At 42.1% G+C, this 25,314-nt stretch overlaps 1 protein-coding gene across 1 annotated transcript in view; it reads right to left on the minus strand.

The window, feature by feature from the left end:
• The window catches only part of WNT7B (Wnt family member 7B), a 147,742-nt gene that overhangs the window by 58,748 nt on the left and 63,680 nt on the right, over positions 1-25,314 (minus strand). The window contains exon 2 of the mRNA XM_005299936.4: positions 11,434-11,660. Coding sequence (XP_005299993.1) covers positions 11,434-11,660 — 227 coding nt within the window. The remainder of the gene's footprint in view (positions 1-11,433; positions 11,661-25,314) is intronic.

A 25,314-nucleotide genomic window follows, 5' to 3' on the forward strand; every position in this document is an offset into this window, starting at 1 on the left:
AGAAAGTTTTGGGCAGTCAGGGTACAGGCAGGGGGTAGGGTCCTGGGGGGCAGTTGGGGGGGGTCTTAGGAAGGGGCAGTTAGGGGACAAGGAACAGTGAGCCCGGTCAATAGGGGCAACCCCTACCAAGATCTGAGCCTTTTCTCACACGCCCGTTAGAGCTCGACATTATGCTGTTTGGGACCCCTCTTTGAGGAAAGCCTCTGGATTGCAAGTCCAACCGCTACCTCCTTGTGGTGAGAGTTGGTAACTGGCTTGGATAGCCAGGCGGATTGCGGAGGACGAACCCACATCCCACATTCAGTGGGGTGTGGGACGGGGTTGGGCAGCCCCATATGGTGCCACATGGATGCCCCCCGGTAAGGGTAGCCTCCCCCAGGTATGGGTTGACTCCCCCTGGTAAGGGTTAGATTCCCCCTGGTAAGGGTAGCCTCCCCCAGGCACGAGTTAGTTTCCCCCTGGAAAGGGTAAGTTTCCCACAGGTACGGGTTAGTTTCCCCCTGGAAAGGGTTAGTTTCCCCCTGAGAAGGGTAAATCTTTTAGCTATGGAAAAAAGTAATTTATATTTTTATACCGGATTGGCGCTGGACCGGGTTAATAACGCCCCCGCTGTTGGCTTTGATGCCCCGGCCGACAGTGTTAAATATATTAGGGGTGTGATCAGGGTCGCTGGACCAATGGATAAAATGGTGTGGACTATAATGAAGTCTCATGAGAATGAGAGTGAGAATCAAGTCCTCCCAGTGGAGCATGGAGAGGAGGTAGAGGAGAATGTTTGTGATGATCGTGGTGAGAAGATTTTATCTATCTTACCGATGGTTTTTACAAGGGACACTTTTAATGATTTAACTATGGACAGTTTTAATCCAGCTTTTAAGTATTTAAGTACATTTGATGATCCATATGTTAGGGAATCGGGATATCTTAATGCTCATTTAATTAATGGGTCTAGTTTATTAAATAGTTTTAGACCAAGTACTGATTTTAATAGGGATCGTAATAAGGATCTTAACAGTACTGGTAGTAATATAAATATATTAGAAAGTAGTTCGTGGAAGGATGGGGTTTTTTATTTAGAGTATCCCGTTGATAGTTTTAATTGTCCAATATGTCCCCAGATATTACCAACATTTGGTAAATGGGCCAAACACATTAATGTGGTTCATAAAAGTAAAGCCATACGAGTTGTATGTAGTAAATGTGGAAAATCTTCTCAATATCGTAATATAGCTTGCCACTACCCCAAGTGCATACCCAAGAAGGCGGATACCCCAATGAAGAGCCATACGTGCTCGGTCTGTGGGCTTGGTTTTCATACTAGATCTGGATTGAGCCAACACTGTAGACATAGACACCCTGCTGTGAGGAATGAGCAAAGAAAAGAAGATATGGCTGCTAAAAGTAAGATCAAAGAGGGATCGATTAGATCTCGTATATGGACCAAAGATGAGGTTGCGCAGCTTATACAGTTGGAAAGGAAATATATTGGGAAAAGGAATATAAATAAATGTATTGAGAGCGAGATGAGGACCAAAACGAATAAACAAATATCAGATAAAAGACGAGAATTAGCAAAGAAGAAGTTAGTGGTAACAGGAGATAGGGAGGAAGTGACTGAGGTAGAGGACATTAGAGTAAATATATTAGAAATTCCGCCCCCAAGAGAGAGGATTTTACCACTAAAAGGACATCCAGAAGTGGATTTAGTGGAGAAAATATGTGAACGGGGAAAACAAAGTAGGGAGGGAAGAGAAATAATAAATAGTTTAGGGGATATTGAAGGATTATTAAAGGAGGATTTAACAAAAGCTCTCGGATGGGCAATGTTGGAAAAATTATGTTATTCATTAGTAGAGGGAAAGGACCCTAGAAATGAAAGTCAAATAGAGTTGAGGAATAAAGGAAAAGGGAAGATGAGAAAGGAGGGGAGAAGGAAGCAATTTAATGCAAGTAGGAGATATGCTACAAAGAAAGCTAAGTATAAATTCTATCAACAATTATTTGATAAGGATAGAAGAAGATTGACTCGCATTATAATGGGAGAGCCAGATAAGGCTAAGTGTGCTATCCCTATGAAAGAAATTGAGGAATACTATGTAAATATTTTGGGAACAATTGGACATGGTAATATGATAGGGTGGCCATCATCCACAGAGAATGCGGATAATGATATATTAATGAATCCGATCTCTGTGGATGAGATTAGAATAGCTTTAAGAGAAATAAGAAAAGATAGTGCTCCTGGCCCAGATAAAGTAAAAGTGAGCAATTTGTGGGATATTTTTAATTTAGACTCCTTAATACTTACAAAAATTTGTAATATATGGTTTCTAAATAGACAGGTACCAGATGAATTTAAGAAAAATAGAACGATTTTAATACCAAAGACACAAGATGAGGAGGAAATGAAGAAGTTAACATCTTGGAGACCATTGACAATTGGGTCAGTTTGGATTAGAATCTATACCAAAATATTAGCAAAAAGACTGGTGGAAACAGTTAAGATATGTAGTAGACAAAAAGGGTTTATATCCGCCCCTGGGTGTGAGGAAAATATTGCTATATTAGATAATTTGATTAAAGGGGCTAAACGAAATGGGAATGAAATTGCAATAGTGTTTGTAGATCTGGCTAAAGCATTTGATTCTGTGGGACACGGACATATAATAGCCGGGTTGAGAAGATTTGGTATAGATGAACATTTTATAGATATTATTAGGGACCTTTATGATAATTGCACAACTAGGGTATGGGTGGGTGATGAAGCTACTGAGTCTATTTTAATTAGGAGGGGGGTCAAGCAGGGTGACCCGTTGTCCCCAATTTTGTTTAATATTGCTATGGATCCCCTTTTAACTAGATTAGAAGTAGAAGGAAGTGGTTTTTATGTTAAGGGTAATAGTGTCACGTCATTGGCTTTTGCCGATGATGTGGCAATTTTAAGTAGCTCATATAAAGGAATGATCAAAAATTTGGGTATCTTAGAGGAGTTTTGTAAAAATACTAATCTCTCTGTTAATGTGAAGAAAACGAAAGGCTTTCATATTTTAACTAAACATAAAACCTATGTAGTTAATCCTAAGGATAATTGGCAGATAGGGTCAGAGGAGATTGAATATGTTCAACCAGGGGATTTTGAAAAATATTTAGGAGCTAGAATAGATCCCTGGATAGGTGTAGGGGGACCGGTACTTAAAGAAAAATTGAAAGATTGGAGTGAGAATTTAATTAAGGCCCCATTAAAACCGGCCCCAAAAATATTAATTTTACAGACATACATCTTACCGAAGCTATTTTATAATCTTCTTTTAATAGAACCCCCTTTTAATCTTTTAGATGATCTTGATGTGTTAGTTAGAAAAATAGTTAAAGAGATTTTACATTTACCTCAGTGTACCACAGATGGGATATTTTATTCTAGAGGTAGGGATGGTGGTTTAGCTCTCACTACGTTTAGTGTGCAAATCCCAAATATGTTAATTCGTAAATGGAGGAGACATATTGTCTCGAGAGATGATTGGATGGACCTATCTTATCTAAATGCAGGAGAAAATCTTGTGGATAAAATATTGTTATTTAGTGCAGTAACATCTCATCCCAAGAAATGGAGGGAAGAGGAATTTTTAAGATGGTCGGAACTGAGATGTCAGGGAATAGGGATAAAATATTTTAAAAATGATTTAATTAGTAATTCGATTTTTAGAAACTCTAGTAAAGTTAAATCGTCAGTGTATATCGCAGCATTGCAGCTTAGGGCAAATATTTATCCTACTAGGGAGACATTAGCAAGAGGAAGAGGAGGTGTGAATGCTCTTTGTAGATGGTGCGGTAAAGTGCGGGAGACTGTTCCCCATATCTCAGGACAATGTTATAAGACTAAGAATGCTAGGATAAAAAGGCATAATAGAGTAGTGTCTGCAGTTGTAGATAAGGTTGGTAAATTAGGGTGGAAGGCAATAATAGAGCCCCATTTGAGAAATAGTAAGGGTGAGTTAAGAAAGCCGGATATTATATTTATAAAAGGAGATACAGCAGTGGTGGTTGATGTTACAGTGCGATGGGAGGATAATGCCGGAAGTTTGGAACAAGCCCACAGTGAGAAGGTGGCTTATTATCTTGAGTTAGAGGAAGAAATTAAAAACTTAACGGGAGGTAAAAATATCCACTTCTTTGGTTTTGTGCTTGGGGCGCGTGGCAAGTGGAGTGAAGGGAATAATGATTTGTTACAATTATTGGGAATGGACAGAAGTAAAAATTTTAAGGAGAGTATATGTAGACTTGTTTTATATTCCATTATTGGTATGATGGCTATATTCAGTGACAGGTAAAGATCCCGGAGTTTCCATTCCGTGTATCTTGCCAAAACTAAATTTTAGCTATTTTGGTTTCCATGCTCTAAATTTTCAAATTTTTAATATTGTTTTGAACATTAACATATTTAGTGTTATTTAATATCTGCCCTTCAATAGAATGGTTTTAACTATATAATAAATACTTATTAATGGATGAAATTCCAATTTAAATTATTAGTTTATTTTTTTTTTTAACTACTGGATGTGGATGCGGACTGGCCGCGTATAGTAACCAGGAAAGGGCAGGTAGTCACGCCTGTACATAAATAGGGGGTGGAGTCCTGGGGGGCAGTTAGGAGCAGGGGTCCCAGGAGGGGGCGGTCAGGGGACAAGGAGCAGGGGGTGGGGGGTTGGGAGTTCTGGGGGGGGGCTGTCAGGGAGCAGGAGTGGGGAGAGGGATTGGAGCAGTCAGGGGACAGGGAGCAGAGGGGTTTAGATGGGTTGGGAGTTCTGGGGGGGAGCTGTTAGGGGGCAGGAGTGGGGAGAGGGATTGGAGCAGTCAGGGGACAGGGAGCAGAGGGGTTTAGATGGGTCGGGAGTTCTGGGGGGGACTGTCAGGGGGTGGGGAGTGGTTGGATGGGGCGTGGGAGTCACAGGGGTCTGTCTGGGGGTGGGGGTGTGGATAAGGGTTGGGGCAGTCAGGGGACAAGAGGCAGGGAGGCTTAGATAGGGGGTGGAGTCCTGGGGGGCAGTTAGGGGCAGGGGTCCCAGGAGGGGGCAGTCAGGGGACAAGGAACGGGGGGAGGGTTGGGGATTCTGGGGGGGCGGGAAGTGGGAGGGGCAGGGGCGGGGCTAGGGCGGGGCTCCTCCCGTCCTCTTTTTTGCTTGCTGAAATATGGTAACCCTATCACTGAGTACATTTTGATAGGAAATTTTTTCAGTCCAAAATTTTAGACCAGTTCTAATCACTAAAGCAGTATATACGCATTTATAGGACCATACTGTCTTTTACAGCACTCTGGCAATGTAAAGGATCCTTAAAACTTTTACACTGTTTTATACTCCTGGGGGAATTCACAAAGACAGTGGGAATAATTCACTAAGCAGGCAGGCTGCTACATTCTGCTCTGTCTGAGGGGACAGAGCATGCCCTACTACACCTACCTCCTCAGAAACACCCTGAAGCCCTGCCCCTCCATGCCGAGCATGCTGCAATAGCAAGTGAGAGGGACAGAGTGTCTCTCTCTCTCTCTCACACAAATGCACCCCCCTCCTGGTGGTGGTTTACGTCTCTACCGGCTGCTCCAGGCGCCCAAACCAACCTGCCTGCACTGCTGGGGTGGGGCACGTGACCGCTCTTGAGCTTTCCTTTGCTTCCCCTCCAGAAGTAATTTTTCTGCTAGAAAGCAAAGAAATCTGTGGGGGGGTGGGGAGGGGAAATGAATTCTGTGCACACACAGTGACTCAGAATTCGTCCAGGACTAAGTGGCACTATTAACCCATTTTCCGGTCTCAGAAAGTTTCCTAAAGAACAATGTATTAATCAATATTCATACATCCAAAAGTTTAAAATATTTTCAGCTACATAGGAATAGCTATACTGGATCAGACCCAAGATCTATCTAGTCTCCAGCAGTGGCCAGAGGAAGAGCCCTGCAATAGTCCGATGTGGGATAATCTCTCCCCACATTATGTTTCATCCTGGTCTCTAACAGAGATTGGCTTAAGCTTTGATGCATGAGGTTTTATATCCCTTCTAAATTTTTGTTATCATTTATTATGATAGCTCTGCTATTCTTGCTATTCATATAAATACCCAATCCCTTTTTGAATCTTGTGAAGTTCTTGGTCTCAACAGCTTCCTGTGGAAATGAGTATCACAGTTCAACTACATGCCCTTTGGAAAAGTAATTCCTTTTATTAGTTTAGAATTTCCCAGCTCCTTCATTTCATTCAATGTCCCCTTGTTCTCGTGTTATGAGACAGGGAGAACAGAAGCTCTAGAGCACTTATTATTTTGTGTACTTTCATCATGTCCTGTCTTAGTCATCTAGTTTCTATGGTATACAAGCCCAATCCTTTCAATTTCTCTTTTATATAAAAGTTTCACAATGCCTTTGATCATTTTCATCATTTTTCTCAAAATCCCCTCTAGTTCTGCAATATCCTTTTTGAGATGGGGTAACCTGTATTGCACACACAGTACTGAGACTGCACCATTGATTTATAGAAAGGCATTATGTTTTCCATATTATTCACCATCCCATTCCTTCGGCATCCTAGCACCATCTTTGCCTTTTTTGCCTCCAGTAGCACTTCAGCCAAGGTCTTTGTTAAGATGTCTACAGTAACACCCACGTTCCTTTCTTAAAGGTGTATGAGTAGTTTGAATTTTTCCTTCCAATGTGCATTACTTTGCATTTATTGACATTGAATTTCATTTGCCATCAAGTTGCCCATTCATCTTGCTTGTTTAGATTTCTATGAAGTTCCTCGTATTCTTGTCTGGCCCTGACTAACCTAAATAACTTTGTGTCATCTTCACATTTTGCTACTTCACTACTCGCACCCTTTCCAAATGATCAATAAATATATTAAACAACATGGGACCTAGTATGGAACCTTGAGGCACGTCCACTGTTAACATTTTGCCATGATAAAAATTGACCATTTAATCCGCCTCTTTGCTTTCGCGTGTTGGCTAGTTTTTGCTCCATGGCAATACTTTGCCTCTCACCTCATGACTACTTAGTTTATTTAGTAGCCTCTTGTGTGGAACCTTGTCAAAGACCTTTGCAAAGTCTACAACAACACTACAAACAATTTATTTAGATGTGTTGGTCCCAGGATAGGAGAGAGACAAGGTGGGTGAAGAAGAGCTCTGTGGAGCTTGAAAGCATGTCTCTCTCACCAACAGAAGTTGGTACAATAAAAGATATTACTTCACCCACCTAAATAGTCAACCTCTTCTCCTCTATTCACCATTTTATGAATAGATTCAAAGAATTCTAAGCAATTTGTGAGTCACAAGTTTCCTTTTCCATGCCGGTTAAACCCTATGGTATCATGAATTTCCAGGTGTTTTGTTATTCTGTTTGTAATTATTATTTCAACTAATTTACCAGCTTCAGATGTAAGGCTTACCATTTTATAATTCCCTGGATCACCTCTGGAGCCTTCTTAAGCCATTTTCAGATTTTTTCTTCTTGCTTTTACTTTTATTGTACATCTGTGTGTGCCCCTTCCTCCCCTTTCATTGTTCTGTCTTCATTCTAATGCTTCAGCTACAAGTTATTCCATCTCTTCGCTTTCATGCTCCATTTATGATTTCTCTGTTCTCTCTCTCTTTCTCCATGTTTTTTCAGTTTCCCTTTCCTCCCTCTATTCTCTTAATCTTCCTCTCGCTCATTCCTTCTTCAGTCTCTCCTTTTCCCTATTCACTGCCCTCCTTCATTCTTTATCTCTGTGCCCCACCCCAATCTCCCCATTTCTTTCTTGACTTCCTCAGTCTCTGAATAACACTCCTCTAGTCCATTCTATCACTAATGCCTTTCCATTCATGTTACCACTCATTTATACCCACACTTTGCCACACAACACACACATGCCTTGCAAGATATATACCTCCGCACTCCGTCAGGCATGCATGCATACTACTCTGCCACACGTGTGTGTGTGTGTGTGTATAGATAGATAGATACATTGTGCCTCATATATGCCTACTTTTCCATACATACATACATACACACACACACTATCTGCCACAAACTCTGCAAACAAGGGCCATCTACAATATTCTCCCTCTAAGCAGGGGATAAGGGCCCATGATTTTCAACCCCAAATCAAGGTAGATGACCTAATATTCTATCATCTTTTCTCCTTTTCTCCTTCCCATTGAACTACCTCCCTATCCCATCCCCATCAAGGGGGGAATGCTTTTCTCTACCCCAACCTGTGTTGGTCTGAAACTGAGCTGGGCAGGGACATATGGACTAGGAATAGCTGCAGTATGAGCCAACTGGCAGGAAGGGAGTGTTGAAGGATCTTACCCAGGGTATGCCCACACTGCAATCAGAGGTGTGATTGCAGAACCTTAGATGTACCCAAGTTAGCTTTAAGCTAGCTTTAACCTAGCTAGCTCTGGTAACGATAGCAGTGAAGGTGTGTCAGAATGGACTTCCAGTCAGGCTGACTGCCTGAATACGTACTTCAGTGCAGCACTTATTATACTTGGCACATATACATTTCTAGGAAATCTATATTGAGCAACAGCAGCTGCCATGGCAGAGGGTGGGGAGGGTTGATAAATTGGGAACCCTCAGGGCTTTATCAGTTTCGGCTTCTGAATGCTGCAGCTGCCCCTATGTGCACTATTACCATTAATTTCTTAATTCAAGCCCCAAGTTGCAAAACCATCACATGTTCACACCCCAGTTTAAGTTCCAAAGCACAAGTAAATAGATTGATAGGGCTCAACAACCAGATACTCCTGGTTCAGCCAGAACAAAGGAATTAGGTTAACACATGTTGGCATGGATAGTCTGACTCCTACTGCTTCTGGCTTGGCAAAGGGTAAGCAAAATATGACTATGTGAGCAGGAAAAAAAAAAAGAGGCTGATAAGTTTTTTGTGAACTCTTTGCCCAATTGTGTATTTTGCTTGTTCTTCTTATTCAGTGCTGTCCTTGTTTCAGGTTGTAATAATGTGTGTTCATATAGTCAGCATTCAGTCTCCCAATCTGGTTCTATTTATGCTAAATTTTTGGAATGTCCATCCCTATCAGGATGTTCTCTCTAATATACTCAATAAAGCTTGCTCAGTGTTTCAAGTGTGCTTACCTATTTAAACCTCGCCAGTTCTCTTGCTAGCCCTATTGGGATGCACCGAATCTAATAAATAAAATAGAATTTATACCGAAGAAATTCTACAGGTGTGGAGTCACAGGCAGCTTCACACTATCAACAGTGTATCAAGATTTCACCATTGAACAACAGATGTCAGTGAGATAGCAGAAAAGCTTCCCCTTAAACATTAAATCCCCCAAACCACTAGCACTTGAAGAGGTTCAGGCATTTCTCTCTTCCCAGTAGGCAGCAGCAAGGAAGTGTCTGTGTAATTAGGTGGCTTGATGTCATTCTGATGCAATTAATGTTAAGAATAAAACTCAAATTACCCCCATCACTTGGAGTTTTGCTAGTTTGAGGATTGTCAACCTCTTTCCCCTTCTGGAGCCCTTCTTTTTGTGCAACAGTGAGAGAAATGAAAGATTATGCCGGTATCCAACAAAATTATAGTCATTTTGCATGACCAGAAAATTGCTTCAGGTGTAAAAGGGACTAAAAGAGAAAAACTTTTCTCAGGATGAATGTAGAAATATCTTAGTACAAGTGTAGAAAGAAACACTGACAAGTGAGATTGCATGAATGCTAAAATTCTTGGATAGGATGAGTGAACGAGTTCAGATATAGCAATACCTCTTCACCCCTGACCTTCCCCTAGCCAAACTCAAATGCAGCGAAACCTTTTCTGAGCTCCAGAAAAGTTCAGATAATATTTTCTCCCATTTGTTTCCGTTTTTGCACTCTTCTGCACTTCTGTGTTTTTGTGTGACGTGGAAGTGTCAAGACACAATGAGCTGGTATAAATCTGCTCCACTAAAGTCAGTGGAGTTATACTGGCTTACAGCAGTTTGGGAAATGGCCCATCGTGCCCATGAGATTTTCAGCCCAGCGTCAAACTCAAAGGCTTTGCATAATTGTTGGGTGAACATTCAGATCAATGCTTGTTTGAACCAAACATCAGCTTTTTGAGATTCACTCCTCACTAGTGTTAGAGGGAAGGCCTTCCTCCCGCAAGACAACCCAAGCACCATCTGAGTAGAATGACCAGATAGCAAATGTGTAAAATCAGGACAGGAGGTGGGGCGTAATAGGCGCCTATATAAGAAAAAGCCCCGAATATCGGGACTGTTCCTCTAAAATCAGAACATCTGGTCACCCTACATATGAACCCTTCATTCCTCACATGGGCAGTGAATAAAGATATGTCATTCTTTCACAGTGTTACAAAAATCACTGATTGAACACCACAGGCCAAATTCGACTTTTGGTTCCCCTATGTGACTGACTACCGTTATTAAAATCAAGCACAGATATCACCGAGATCAGAATTTGACCCAGGGAAGATATATTACAGCTACACAAAGGAAGGGGACTGTAGTATTTTCAGGGACGTGTGGGACTATATGCTTTCTTTCTAGCACATTGATTCAATGCAACATTGTGATAACCAGATACAACAAACCCATACACTTGCATGTAAACAACAAACTGTGCAATTGATGGTGCTAGGGCAGCTTTTGAGGGACAGATAAAGGGAAAGATATCTGACCAGATGACAGTGACAATGTCAATGTTGGAGATATAGGCAGTTATTTTGTAAGATCTCTCCTCATGAAATAATATCACACATAGAATTGGTGGAAAGTGATAACACATGATACTGACTATCCTGTAAGAGTTTGTTAGGCCATGTCCTATATACCAAGTTTTTTTTTTTTAATGTTTTTCACTTCAGATAATTTGTAGCGTCATCTTCACATGATAAAAATCTGAGTAGAATATTTTTGTGTCACTTCTCTGTACTGGATGGTCAGCTGGGTATCATAGGCAATGTATTGCTAACAGCTAATTGAGATTCTCCTATTGCTGTTGGGGTCTGTGTTTTTGGAGCTGATTTCAGTTCCATTCCCAGCATGACTGTGGAATTCTGACTCGTCAGAGTGTGCAGCACAGTAACAATCCTGAAGTCCTAAATGCCTACAAATTTGTTATGAAATTATGGGATGAAATTGACGCAGGTGACTGCTGCCCCTACAGAATATTCTAGTCATTTTCATGTGTGGATTGGTATGAATAATGAAAGACACAACCTAGAAATCTCTAGATGTTTTCAATTACTAAAAATAGGGTTAGATAAGATCAGAAAAAGTGCCCCTGTTGTTCTGGAGGGTGCGTTGGTTTATTTTGTGTGGCGTGTAAATGCCTTATAGCATTACATCACTAAAGCACTGCAAGGGGAGAGCCAAAAGGCGAGCAGTCCCAATTTATTATTATTAACACTATTTTAAAGAATCCCTTACCTACTCGAAGCTCTTGTCCAAAGACTGTTTTCTCTCCCAGCGCTGAGCAGTTCCACCTACCATAGCGGAACTGATATTGGCATTCATTGATTCCCATCTGTGCCCCTTCTCCGATCACTATGATGGCATCAGGGCGGCTCTGGCAGATCGCTCGTTGCCGAGGGGCCAAGCCTGGGATTTTGTTGCAGATTATATTTGCTCCTAAAGCCACCACAGATGACAAAGCTCTGAAGAAAAGCAGAAAGAGGCATTAGAATCCAATTGAGACCATTAACTCCATTTGCTCCATATTGCAGTGTGGCTGACAAGGCAATGGGCAAACAGCAAAATGTTTGGAAGTTTGGTTCCTATAATTATGCAGACTTATCCCAACTGCTTTGGTCTGGCAATTGGGGTTGGAAATCTTGCAGAATTTCTAGGAATTCCTGGTTTCATTTGGGCCAGAAAGCCCACATGAACAGCTTCATTCACAGAATATTGGCAATTCTGCATCTGGTCCCAGATAAAACCAGGAAGTAAGGAGAGGTGAAAAGTAATATTGAAAAATGTAAGTCAACAGGTCATTGAACTTTGTAGAGTCTCAAAGGTTCACGTTCATCTTGAGTGTTGTGCTTAGGTTCAGCCTCAGTATTTAATTTACCAGAGCCAGTTCACCCACCTCTAATTTTAAACCACAGAATAAAATTTAGAGAATGACTTTATTCTACCAACATTGTTGCCCATTACTACTAACTTAAAGTACTGAGCAAATAATGGAAGTTTATGAGTATTAATCAAGACCAACATGCTCACCAACATACAACGTCCATAACTGAAATTTGTGTCATTCTTATTCTTCAATATATTTTCAGAGCAATAGCTCATGAGTTACAACTCATTCTGAAGACTGCCTTTACCTTGCATCTGCCCAATGTAAGCCAACTAACTGTTTAAGATTGACACGATTTCCAGTTTAGACCATACATCTGTCATTTTCCAATTCATTTTTCAACATCTTTATCTGATGCATGTACGGCAATGTTTTTGTTTTTTTTTAAATAAGACATGGGATAAAATTTTCAATGTGGACTAAGTGATTTAGGAGCCTGTCTCATTTTCAAAAGACTTTTATTAAGATTTAGGCTCCTAAGTCACTCTTGCAAATGGGACTTAAGCTCCCAAGTGACTTAGCGTTCTTCTACCCCTGGGCTAGAATTGATGGCCAGGAATGTCCAGACTAGTTGCCATGAAAACGTTCTAGATTATGCTTCTTAAATTCAGAGCCACACTAAGGAGACTGATGAGGATAGGTGGTGCCTGGAGGTGTTATGCCTGTTCCATGCCCCACTGCACCTAGACAAACTTCCTCTAACCCAGTAAAAGCTGCTGGCAGAGCTAGCCAGGCCCATTGCCCTATCCCTATGCAAACTGGAGTGCTGGGAGACAATTAATGGCTGCTTCCTCTCTGGACGCTTCCTCATACTGCAGGGAAGGAGCTCTCTGGGTCATTTACCAAGCTAGCTCACCCAATAGCTTACTGTGCATTGAAAAAATGTTGGTGGTCTCAGTTCACTTCCTAGAAGACAAGTGTCTACCACCTTCACAACAAACACCATTGTTGACCATCTCAGCAAAGTAGGTGTTACACCCCAAGACAGGGCTGGGGCACTTGGATGTGGCTCAAGGATCACAAGATCTGAAACTGCCTCCTATGTGGGTCCATAAAAGGATGAACTTGTTCCCCTACCACCTTGCACACTCATTCAGGGCAGCAACAGTGTAGCCCTTAATTAGAGCTTGTCAAAAATTTTCTGACAGAAGAGTTTTCCACAGAAAAATACCAATTTGACAAAATCAAAACATTTAGCAGTAACATTATTGATTTAGTCAAAATTTTCAATGACAAATTATTGAAACTTTTTGATTCTATAAGGCTGAAGCATTTTGTTTTAACTTTATCATTTTGACTTTTATAATATAATAGATAATATAGTCAAAAAGATAAAATTGAAATGAAGCACTCACCAAAACAAAATATTTGAATTTCCCACAGAACAGAGATTTAGAGTTTTAGCCAGTTCTACCTTTAATCTTCAATTTGACAGAGCTTTCTAAATTGACGTTCCGTTAAATTTATCCACAGCTTTTATATATGGTTGAATCATTTGAATTTTAGGATACTAGAGAAGAGTTAATGTGAGCATATTGTGCCATATTTCCTTTTTAAAAGAGATAGACAAGAAGTACAAAATTTGGATCCAAATCAGACCCCTCCCAAAGTTTGAGACATGAAGGTTCGGATTGGGAGTTTTAGTTCAGTAGTGCTGGGTCCCAGACACAAAGTTTAGAATGGGACCAAAAATCCCCAAAATTCTGGCATATTCTGAACCAGGTTTTGGTTCAGGCCCATCTCTGTTTAACTAACAATATACAATCTTTAAATGTGTACGTCCTTGACACAAGACTTGGATGTCTTTCTAAAAGAGATGCTGTAGCTCAAACATGTTATGGGCTTGATGCAGAAATTACTGGGTGAGGTTCTCCAACCTGTGTTATGCAGAAGGTCTGACTAGATGATCATTATGGTCCCTTCTGGCCTTAAAAATCTATGAATCTGTGAAAATTAGAGAAGAATTTGGATCATAGCAAAGAAACCTGAATATTTGGTTTAGGATTCAGGCAATTCTCAATACTACAAAACAACTAATCCATTTTCTTTCATTGTTTATAGGGCTTTTCTCCCTCATGACGTGTGATACTGGTAGGTACAGTGTGTATAGTATGATCATGTTGCAGTACAAAAAGGCTTAAAAGGAGAAAAAATGTATTCCAGGAATAACTGCTGAATTATGGGCTAGAAACATTTGCACTTTGGTTGTTTGTTATGATCACTTTAAAATGCTGGGAATCCCTTTCTGAATTGTGTTAATTCCCAGGTCTTGTCCTTTTATGCAATTCAAGTGGCAATAATGAAAAGGCATTTTATATGCATTGTGTACAGTCAATCACATGAAATTCCAAAGCGTACACCTTTTAATATGAAGGGCATTAGTCAGAGGCCGCTTCCAGTGACTAACAAAATGCTGTTGTATGAATTTCCAACTAAATAAATAAATAATGCAACTACATGATGGATCACTGCTAAAACCACAGTTGACTGCGGGGGGATTCGTACAAGGGATTTGCTTTAATGTAAGACAATGGGGGAGAGCAGCTTTCAAATGTGGTTCTACTCTGAAAATGACTTATTATAAATAGCACTGACAAGGTTCCATGTTTATTCATCCTAATGACTCCAGAACAAATTTGCTCAGTTTACAAGTATTTAACTGCCAGCTCTGCAAACTCAGTCTGGGAGCTTGTCTACATGAACTAGGAGGGTCTGAATTGTAGAGTATTCTAACATGTTCTGCGCTAACTGCCTCATGTAGACCTGCTGGTGCACTCTAAAAGGAACCTAATGCACATTAATGTAGTCCTGTATGAAACGGGACTACATCAGTGTGAACTAGGTACCTTTTATAGTGAGTCAACAGGGTCACTATAGGAATTTAGTCAACAGTTCTGCTGATGGTGGGCAAGTCTAAAAAGAATCTAGATCAGCAGTGTTGTTTCTGCAGTGCTGGTAGTAAACATTTATTTTTTCACTGGAATAAGCAGATGTGACATTAAACACAGGGAGCAGAATAGCTGAAGAAGAAGGTGATGATCTCACATAGTCATTTTTTCAGGGCGAAACTACACTTTAAACTGTTTCCAGGGCTCCCTGCATGAGAAGATGGGGCTGATTGGGCACTTTCAGCACATCTGTAAGGTGCATTGGGCATGCCCCTTCTCCAGTCAGTGCCTTCTAGACTGGCTTTGGCTGGCTTTGAGCCCTACAGTAGAGATTGTGGGCCGGTTGTAGAATTTTCCCTCCTGTGGGCTCTGTTTCCTAGGTTATACCACTAGAAGCAGTCCGACACACAAACACGCACACTATATAGTATGTGTGTCCATGAGAGCTGCAGCACTTCTGAATATCAAGTCCAAAAGGTGCCTCAAAAATGATGGCACCCAAGATTATAATTTGGATCAAAGACAGCCATGTATGTACAAAAATGGTGAAATTCTGGCTGCATTGAAGTCAATGGGAATTTTACCACTGATTTTACAGGGCCAAATTTCCACTCAGAGAGCACTATATGTCTCTCGTTAGCCAAACATTTCAGATTTGCCCTATAACTTTGGTGCCTTCATTTTTGAGTGGTCGACTTGAGACACCTTTTGACATGATTTTCAGAAGGGCTGAGCCCCTGGCAGCTCTCATTGACCTCATCTCAATTTGGGCACCCAAAACCTGAGGCAACCAAAATCAAAGGACAGTTTTGGCCATAGTGTTTACGCATGCATTAAAGATGTGCATTGGTTTCACCTCACTACTGTCTAGCAGTATGCGCGTGGAACTGATATGCAAAACTGTATTCCTACTGACTCTGTACCAAACCTTAGGCAAATGATTTTCTTCGGTATGGCTTAGCTTTTCCATCTGTAAAATAAGTAGAATCCTATCTGCCTCACAAAGGTGTTGTGAGGCTTAATTAATTAATGCTTGTGAAGTGGTTTGAGATACTGTTGATGAAAGATACTATAAAAAATAAATTAATGGAGATATCCCATCTCCTAGAACTGGAAGGGACCTTGAAAGGTCATTAAGTTGAGTCTAGCCCAGCCCAGCCCCCTGCCTTCACTAACAGGACCAAGTACTGATTTTGCCCCAGATCCCTAAGAGGCCCCCTCAAGGATTGAACTCACAACTTGGGGTTTAGCAGGCCTCCTCCCCAAATAAATACAAACTATAATTACTAGGGGTTTTTTATTAATAGTACTTCAAGGGACTTCCCCTCTCTCTTCAGCCTAAATTTACCAGCGTATCCCTCAGACCTGTTGTTAGCTTACTGTTAAATTGTTACTCTAATTTATTGCCAACAGAAATGCTGAATCACGAAACTGAGATTTTGGAAAACTTTATTTATATTAAAGAAATGCACCCAACAGCATTTCATGCTTCCTTGTTTGCTGTTTCTTGTGGCATCCCTCAGTTTGTGTGTTTGTCACACATGCTAAAGGGCTGTGTTGCATGTTTGGTCTTTGACAGGTTAAATGCTACATCTGTAACTGGATTGAGAGTGTTTTGCTTTATACCAGCTGTCAAAAAACCAAAATCCACATGCCACATTTAGCCATTGTCTGCCATCTAATCTTTCCTCCAGGAGCAGTAGTCTTACCACAAGGAAATCCTGAGTGCAGTGTTTGTTCAGATTTCTGCTGTAACCGTACTGTACGATGATAATGTGTGCACAGTTCTGAGTTCTACATTTGTTCATCAATGTGAAATACCCATTTAAGCAATACCAATGGAACCATGTGACAGCTCTTAGAGATTAATAATCATGGTTGGTTAAGAGGAGGTAAAGAGCCTTCACCTTAATCATTAATTCACAGGGAACTGCTTGCAGTGAGTTTTTTTATTGTTATAAGTAAAGAGAGGTCAAAACCAGAACTCTGGATCTGAATCTGGGTTTGGACACAAGTTTAAAGTTCAAACCTACAACAAGCCAAATCTTAACAGGGCATGTGAAGGTTTGGATTCACATCATGATTTTGAAACCTCAAGTTCAGTGTTCATATTTTTTTTAAATCAATCTGCAGTCATGACTGTTCCCCTAGGCTAGATATAAGCAAAATATTCTTAACAAAAGGAGGGGTTGTTTGTTTAAATTGCCTGTTTTTAAAGCATGTAAAGCTAGGGTTACCATATTTTGTGCCTCCCAAAGGAGGACATTCCACGGGGCCCCGCCCCCAGCCCAGCCCACGCCCCCCCCTGCCCCAACTCCGCCCCCTCCCCAAAGTCTCCGCCCCCTCCCCTGCTTCACGCGAACATTTGAGTCGCGGGAAGCCTGAAGCAGGTAAGGGGGAGTGTGGGGGGAGGAGGCGCGGCCCAGGCTGGCCCCGGCCCTGGGGTGCCGGCCCCGGGCCCGACCCCCGGCCTGCCCAGCACTGCGGCCCCCGACCGAGCACCCCGGCCCCTGGCACCGCCGGTCCCCAGTCTGGCCCCCGGCACCGCCGGCCCGTCCCCCGAGCCCCCGGCCCGGCCTGGCACCGCCGGCCCATCCCCCGAGTCCCCGGTCCCTCCGGCCCCGCCCCGGCGGAGCCCCCAAGCTCCCGGCCGAGCCCCCGAGCCCCCAGCCCGGCCCCGGCGGAGCCCCCGAGCCCCCGGCCAGGCACCGCACCGCCGGCCCGGCCCCGGAGCCCCCGGCCCGGCCCGGCCCCGCTCCGCCGGCCCGGCCTGGCCCCCAAGCCCCCGGCCCGACCCCCGAGCCTCCGGCCCGGCCCCCGAGCACCCGCACGGCCGGCCCGGCATGTCCCGATTTTCCCGGACATGTCCGGCTTTTTGGGCTTTCCCCCCGGACGGGGATTTGGAGCCCAAAAAGCCGGACATGTCCGGGAAAATCCGGACGTATGGTAACCCTAGTAAAGCAATATTACTAATAATTCCAATTTTTGTGTCAAAACAGTTTTGTTACCTACCTACCTCTCCACCACACTGCTTTCATAGTAATTTCTCACAAAGTTTTATGCAAAACCATAGCATCTTGAGCAAGTGAATTTTACAAGCCAGTCATACAAATATTATGGCCCCTTGAAATTTCACAGAAATGTGCGGGCTGAAAAAGTATGTGAAATGGAAAGCTGTAAAATTTCATGCAAAATTGTGTAAATGTTTCTGAACAAATTTAAACCTCTACCATAAGCATTTGCTACCTACCATAAGAAAGATTTACTGCTGTTTTGTAGGTTGCTTTCTCAGTCCCCTAACCAGCAAACACATGTATGTTTGTCTTGTGCATGTGAGCAGTCTGACTGGGGTCAATGGGACAGCTCATGTACATAAAGTTAATCATATGAATAAGTGTTTACAGGATCAGGGCCTTTGTCAGAACTATTCTGGCAAATATAGAAATCCTATCCATCCATCCAGCCTTACAGCAAAGAGAATGAAAACAAAATAACTACACACCTTGTCAGAGAGAATGTTTTTTACTGTTGTTAGAACCTGAATTTTTAACATATGATAAAATACAGGTAAAAATATGTAAACCTTAAAGGTGTTCCCAAGCCTTGAAATACAGACCCAGATCCCCATCTGAATTTCCCCAAAGTTCTGAGGGGGTTGGCTCTGACAAATATCTAACCAAAGTAGATGTCAAACGGAGATAGTAAACGGTCAAGGCATTTAATACAGATATACTACATCTAGTTCATGTTTACCCAATACACTTTTGTTTAAAAAAATCTTACTTTTTACCACTCTGTTTCAGAAAATATATGCCACTAGAAGAAATGGCATTTGACCCAGTCCCAATCAAGGGGTGATATCAGGGTGCATTAACTTCCTTTGTGGTGCTCCTGGGGCAATTGAATCCAAGTCCAAGTGAATCTAAAGCACCAGGCTAATTTGGATTCCTTGCTGCCTAGCAGTACAATGCACAAGACTTACCACTAGACCAGCCTGACTGTATAGTCTTTGATTATTTATTGATTAGATGCCCTTCTGGTTTCTGTGATATCACTTCAAACTGTGCTGCTCAATATTAACCTTAGGTTGCTGTTGGGTGGGGATACATTTTCAGCATGGAATGAAGAGATTTAGCCACACGAATCCCATTAGAAGAGGAGTTGCATGGCTAAAATCTCTGTGCACTGTACTGAAAACTTACCCCACAGTGTCTGATAAAAAGCTCTATAATGGAATCTTTGTTAGAAAGAACCGCTGACATATTTTGTGGTGACATTGTGACACATCTGCAACAGAACACCCCTACTGAATGGTTTATTTAATTAAGAATTCCTAAGTAAATATTTTGAGCATGCATAAGTTGCAGAAATTGGCAGAAGCTTTCCCAGTTCTGAATTCCATCTGCATATATTTATGCTTTCAATTTTGTTTTCCACAGCAGGCTTATAAATTAAATTATACATTTATGGAGATATCCTATCTCCTAGAACTGGAAGGGACCTTGAAAGGTCATCAAGTCCAGCCCCCTGCCTTCACTAGCAGGACCAAGTACTGATTTTGCCCCAGATCCCTAAGTGGCCCCCTCAAGGATTGAACTCACAACCCTGGGTTTAGCAGGCCAATGCTCAAACCACTGAGCTATCCCTCCCCCTGGCTTCAAGAAATCATTGTTCAGTGCATGTGATATTGAAATGGAAATCAAATAAGCCTGCTCAGTTCTGCCCTGTGGTGCGCTGATTCTGGCTGGAGCTCCAGCTTGATTCTCGAAATTGGTGCCATTGCAATGTTATTGCTTACAATACACAGGAGGGAGAGAATTTAAAGTGAGTGCAAGTGATATGGCCAGACAAATACCATCTCATTTAAGTAACATCATTCACCTGCCACTCCAAAAGGGAACTAGTAGGGTAGGTAGACTTGAGGGATGAGTCACACTGGGGGCAGAGGTGGACAACATGCCTGTGCAAAGGGGAAGTGGGAGTGAAAACTCTCCTGATGTTCCTGCTTTGGTTACATGCAATAGATTGGTTGAGAGGGGCAGAGCAATGGATTCACTCCCCTTACACACCAGCCAGCCAAGATGAGCTGGCAAGGGCTGTTGCAATTAGACCAGCAGTAAATTATTACTCCCTAGGAGGAAATAGAGGAGAAATTGTGTCTCAAGAGGTGTGCCTCTGAGTCACAATGCCTCCCAGGACAACGCCTTTGGCGGTGCAGCCGATGCATCCCTGCTTGCTGAGGGCTTCACCTCAAGTCACAATCTATGCCCTAGCAATTAGCAGTAGTTCAAACAAGAGGTGGATTCAGGTCCCTTGCTTCACAGACTTCCGGATGATTGCACCTTACAGAATATAAAATCCATGTTTGAATGCACTATCGTTAGGATCCTAGCAAATGCATTCCAAAAAAGCCCATCTTTTGAATATCAAGCGAAACACTCCAATGGGTGAGTTTTATTAGACCACAGGGAGATGTCAAAGTCCTATCACTATAGGACAGATTCTGCCACCGTTGCTCATGTTAAGTAGTGTATTTAACTTCACAAATAGTCCCATTGGGCTAGGTTGTGGCTTGGATTATATATTTATGCCAGGGAGCGAGAGAGCCTACTAACTGCCCTTGCAACCTTGTGCAAGCTACCCAGAAGTCAGATGTGGGTGCATAAGAGTAAGGGGTTATCCCACACCACATTACCCCCCACTCTCCACCCCAAGCAGGTGGGCAGGGAGTGGAAAGAGCATGGGCTCCACCCTCTTAACCACATATGACCTAGCAGAAGGGGTTTGGTAATTTGTTCCTGGTATAAACCAGCAGTAAATTGATACCTCCCAGAGCAAGGCGGAAGTGGGGAGGAGCTATGACTGAGAGGCATCTGAGTCATGGTGTCACCTGGGGCGGTGCTTGGCTCTGTGCCTAAAGTCATCACCTTGTCCATTGCAATCAATGGCGTTATTCACTCAATGTAAGAAAGTGTGTCAGAATCTATCCCCGAGTTATTTATAACACAGGGCTGGATAAAGCTCTGGATAGTATGCTATACAACTAATCCTGCCCTGAGAAGAGAATGGACTAGTTTATCTAGACAACATTATCCATCTCTAATTTATTTAAACCCAATCTCTGCTAGGCAGCTGTCGGGTTGTCCTTCAGTTCTATGTTAAATGAAAGAATGGAGTATGTTCTGGTAATTTTTCAAAGTACCTATCAACTGGGTCAGTTTCCAGGAGACCCACAGGTTCGACCCACTGAGTGTCAAACTGGAAATGTGTACTGTTTTCTCCAGAACGCAAAGCAGTGGGTTTCTTTCTCATTTTCAGTTTTGTACAGAATAGAGCAATGATCCAAGGCCTGATCCAAAACCAGAACCCTCACTTTGTGATAGAGTCCATTTCTCAAGAAGGGGTACGACGGATGATAATCTTAACTCAGTAAATCTTAGTTATCATACGCTAGTTTAGGATCTGATCTTCCACATTGATCTGTGTGAGCAAATATTTGCCCCTCTGGGTAGGTTCATGGAAGTCAATGGTGTTTTTCACAGATGTAAATCTTGCAGGATTAGACCCTAAAATGTTCTCTCATGGCAGGAATCCCAGACTCTTCTTCTCCACTCAACTACATATTTTTGTTTATATTCACTTTTTTTATTGGCATTCCAAATTGTTTGACTGAAAATATTCACACATCAAAATCCATAAAATCATAATTCTACATTAAAAATAATCATGGTTTGGAAACTCTGATTACTAAGCAATTTTGGGTTCATAAGAACATTTTATTTGTCACACCAGAGTCAGCCAATAGTCCATCAAGTCTAGTATCCTGCCCTTTGATATCTGTCATAGGTGGTCTATGCCTGATGCTGTAGAGAAAGCAGTAACTTCCCTTTAATTCACTAGGACAACTATGCAATGTAGTGTGAAGGGCTAAAAATTACCTCCTGACCCTCTCAGGGATCAAGGTGTTGAAGCATGAGCTTTACTTGCACTTCTCTGAGCAGGTGTAACTAAAATATATTGGTCATACATACATTACATAATCGGACATAAAATTATTTAGCCCCCTTTTAAAGCCAACAACTGTATCTGATGCTAGGAATCAAAAGAAAATCAAATTTGAATCTCTGTTTCATACAATTTATTCTTAAGCATATTGTATATAATAAGTTTTTACAGACTCCACCATTTCAACCATTAGAAAAAGCCCAGAGGTCCAGATTACATATTATAAGTACAAGGGCCACGCCTGCAAAATTCCAAGCACCCTCAACTCTCAATAATGTCAGTACCATTTCCTGAATACCAGTGCACCAACTCACTATTTTCAGTTGGCACTGAAGTCTACTCCTATTATTTGCTTTCTACCTCATTTGTGCTTTACGTCATCCTTAAAGAAGATCACGCTTATTCCAAAAGGAAGTTGCACTAAGTGCATTGGACAGTTCTTTGTTGGATGGTTTTTCTCTGTAGTGGAAGACATAGATGGGACAGAAAGCACATGATCTTGCTGGAGAATAACTGAGGCACAGTGCGATTGGGTGGCATTAAAGAGAAGAGCCATGTTTCTCACGCCTCTAGACAGAAGACAGTCCAACATGCAAGAAAGTATACTTCATATCACTTGATATGTTCCAAAATCTTATCAGCCCCCAAATCCTCATTCAACTTCATTGGAGTGCATCCTTGAATGTATGTCCTGAGTCTGGACCAGATTGCTCCCTCCTGCAGAAAAAGCTGCAAATAGAAGATAAAGGGGAGGAAATCCTGCCATCCAAGAATTGGCCAGACATTGTCCTGCTCAAATTGTGACAACTAATAAGATCACATCCTGAGGTGTTATGACAGTGGGCTGAAGGACAGACGTGGATAAAAACAGTGGATAGTTCATTGTGAAACATTATTTAGCTTTACTTTTTCAAAAGCAGGGAACATACTTGTATTTTCTTGAAGCATTAAAGATGGACTCTGTGTGGAGCCTGTTTTACAGCAGAAATTCATGTTTTTTGCAATATTATTTTTAATACAATAGATATTAGGGCTAAATTCTTCTCTCACTTGCATACAATATATCTTGATTTCTATATTCAGCTCTTCTTATGTGCACGGAACTCGCATTGATATCAGTGGGAGCTTTAGGCATGTGAATAGAGCTGGATATCTCAGTCTGAATATGCAATGGGAGAAGAAATACTTTTGCCTTTCCAACCTGATGATTCAGGTAAATGCTCTTTACTTATTAGGCGGGATCCTCAGCGGTCAGTAAAAGTCAGCAAATATGAAGTAAAAGGAGCTAAGCTGATTTACATCTGCTGAGGATCTGAGCCATTATTCTGGAAATTTTAACATTTCTATGAAAACTTGAAGGATACATCTGCAGTGCATGCTCAGATGACAGCATCAATGAGACTTTAAAATACAGCCAAGAAACTTCATTTACCATCCAAACTATATTCTGAGGGCTTCCTTTAAGCAAGAAAAGTGACCTCACACACAATATGTAATTTGGACTAAATGACTGCTGGAGGTTGCTGTTTCTGTGCTGATACATAGCCACCAATCAAGCTATCTGCCTGACAACATGATGACTCAGAGACAGAGGTTTTGAATTTATAGGATAATAAGAGAAAAAATTACATTCACTTTGTCAGTGCCACTAGCTTCTTGATTCTGTGACTATACCAGGAAGACTATGTCTAGATTTATTCCGTTTTTCATTTGTTGGTTGTGGCATGAACCAAAACCCAATAATGTTGTTTGTCTTTACTTAATGGCATATTCCTAATGCAGGAGTGGCTCTCATGTTTTAAACAGTGGCACTGTTTGTTGTGCCCCTCCCCCCCCCCCACCCCCACCCCCGCCTCTGCTCTGAGATCACATTCAGGGCAAGGTTGTTATTTGCCTTATATACTGACACACAGGAGAGAGGGGGTGCAAGGTCCTCACCTTGTTTCCCTGAGCAGCTTACATCACATTGGGAGAAAAGCAGCCTCCACTGTTCCCTGTCCCATGTAAGCGGGCAGGGAGTGGGTAAGCAGGGGCAGGGAGTGGATGGAGCCTTAATTTCACTCTGCACAATACATCAGCCATCACTGAACAGGTATAGCCCAGACCAGTTTAGATTGATCTGCAGGCATAGACCTCTAGTAGATTATTTTCTTGAGTAAGGAGGAATCAAGAAATGAATTTTGACTCCCAGAGTCACACATCTCTCTCTGATCTCTTCCAGAGTCAGACAGCTAGGCGCTATCCTTCCTGAAGCAGACTGTCAGGTCACAATCTGGGCCTCAGATTGGTTGGCTTCTAACCACTCTAGCATTTGGTTCAAAGGCAATGCTGGATTCTTTGTCTTCTAGCCTTCCCAAGATTTTTCTAACACTTAAGAAAACAATATTACACAGCTAACACCATTACACAACATTATCAGTAGGTTAGAACAGCCAGGCAGAGTTCCTGAATGATGACACAGGCACAAGCTCATTTAAACAACAGAACTACATCTGTTGATTGGGTGCAGAGGCAGCTCTGGTCCTGCTGCTGGTGATGCAGATGTAAACAGTGTCAGTCTTTTCTCTTTGCGGATTGCACACACAGACCCTCTTCTGCATTGCATCTTAGAAAAGGGGAGAAGCCACAGCCTCAGTGGCCAAGGAACACCCACCCATCCGCCCAGCACAGCAACCCTCTTGTAGCACAAATATTCTCTCCTGATGCATACGGCTAATAAAAAAGGCCTTTTTCGACCATCCAATAGAATATAATTTGCAATCAAATTCTACAAGGTGGATCCAAAAAAACCTGTACAAATATATGCTCAGTTTCTATGGTAATGCTGACAAGAAGATTGTCTCTTGCCCTAAATAGCTAGGCAGGGAAGTTTAGGAAATAGAAGACTTGTCCATACTCCCCTGTGCAGTGTAGGGTGACCAGATGTGCCGATTTTATAGGACAGTCCCAATTTTGGGGTTTTTTTCTTATATACGCTCCTATTAGCCTCTACCCACTGTCCCGATTTTTCACATTTGCTGTCTGGTTACCCTAGTGCAGTATAAGGGAGAGAGCAGCCTTGGCAAGGCTGCAGCTACTCCAGCCACATAGGTGGATCAGGAGTAGGTGAGATGTGGTGAGGAATGCTGGAGTCAAGGATTTGCACCTACCCCCCATTCCAGTGCACCAGCCAACAGAGCTGAGCCAGCACAGGGTGGAGCATAATCTGCCCCCTTTTTGTTATAATCAAGGCCTCTAGTGATGACTATTATTGAACCAAAACGCTTCATGTCGACTTATATTGTAAACTGTTTGGGGGTAAGGAGGAGTGTCTGTTTGTTCTGTGTTTGCACAGTGCCT

The sequence above is a fragment of the Chrysemys picta genome, chromosome 1, assembly GCF_011386835.1.
Source record: "Chrysemys picta bellii isolate R12L10 chromosome 1, ASM1138683v2, whole genome shotgun sequence".
Classification (NCBI taxonomy): Eukaryota; Metazoa; Chordata; order Testudines; family Emydidae; genus Chrysemys; species Chrysemys picta.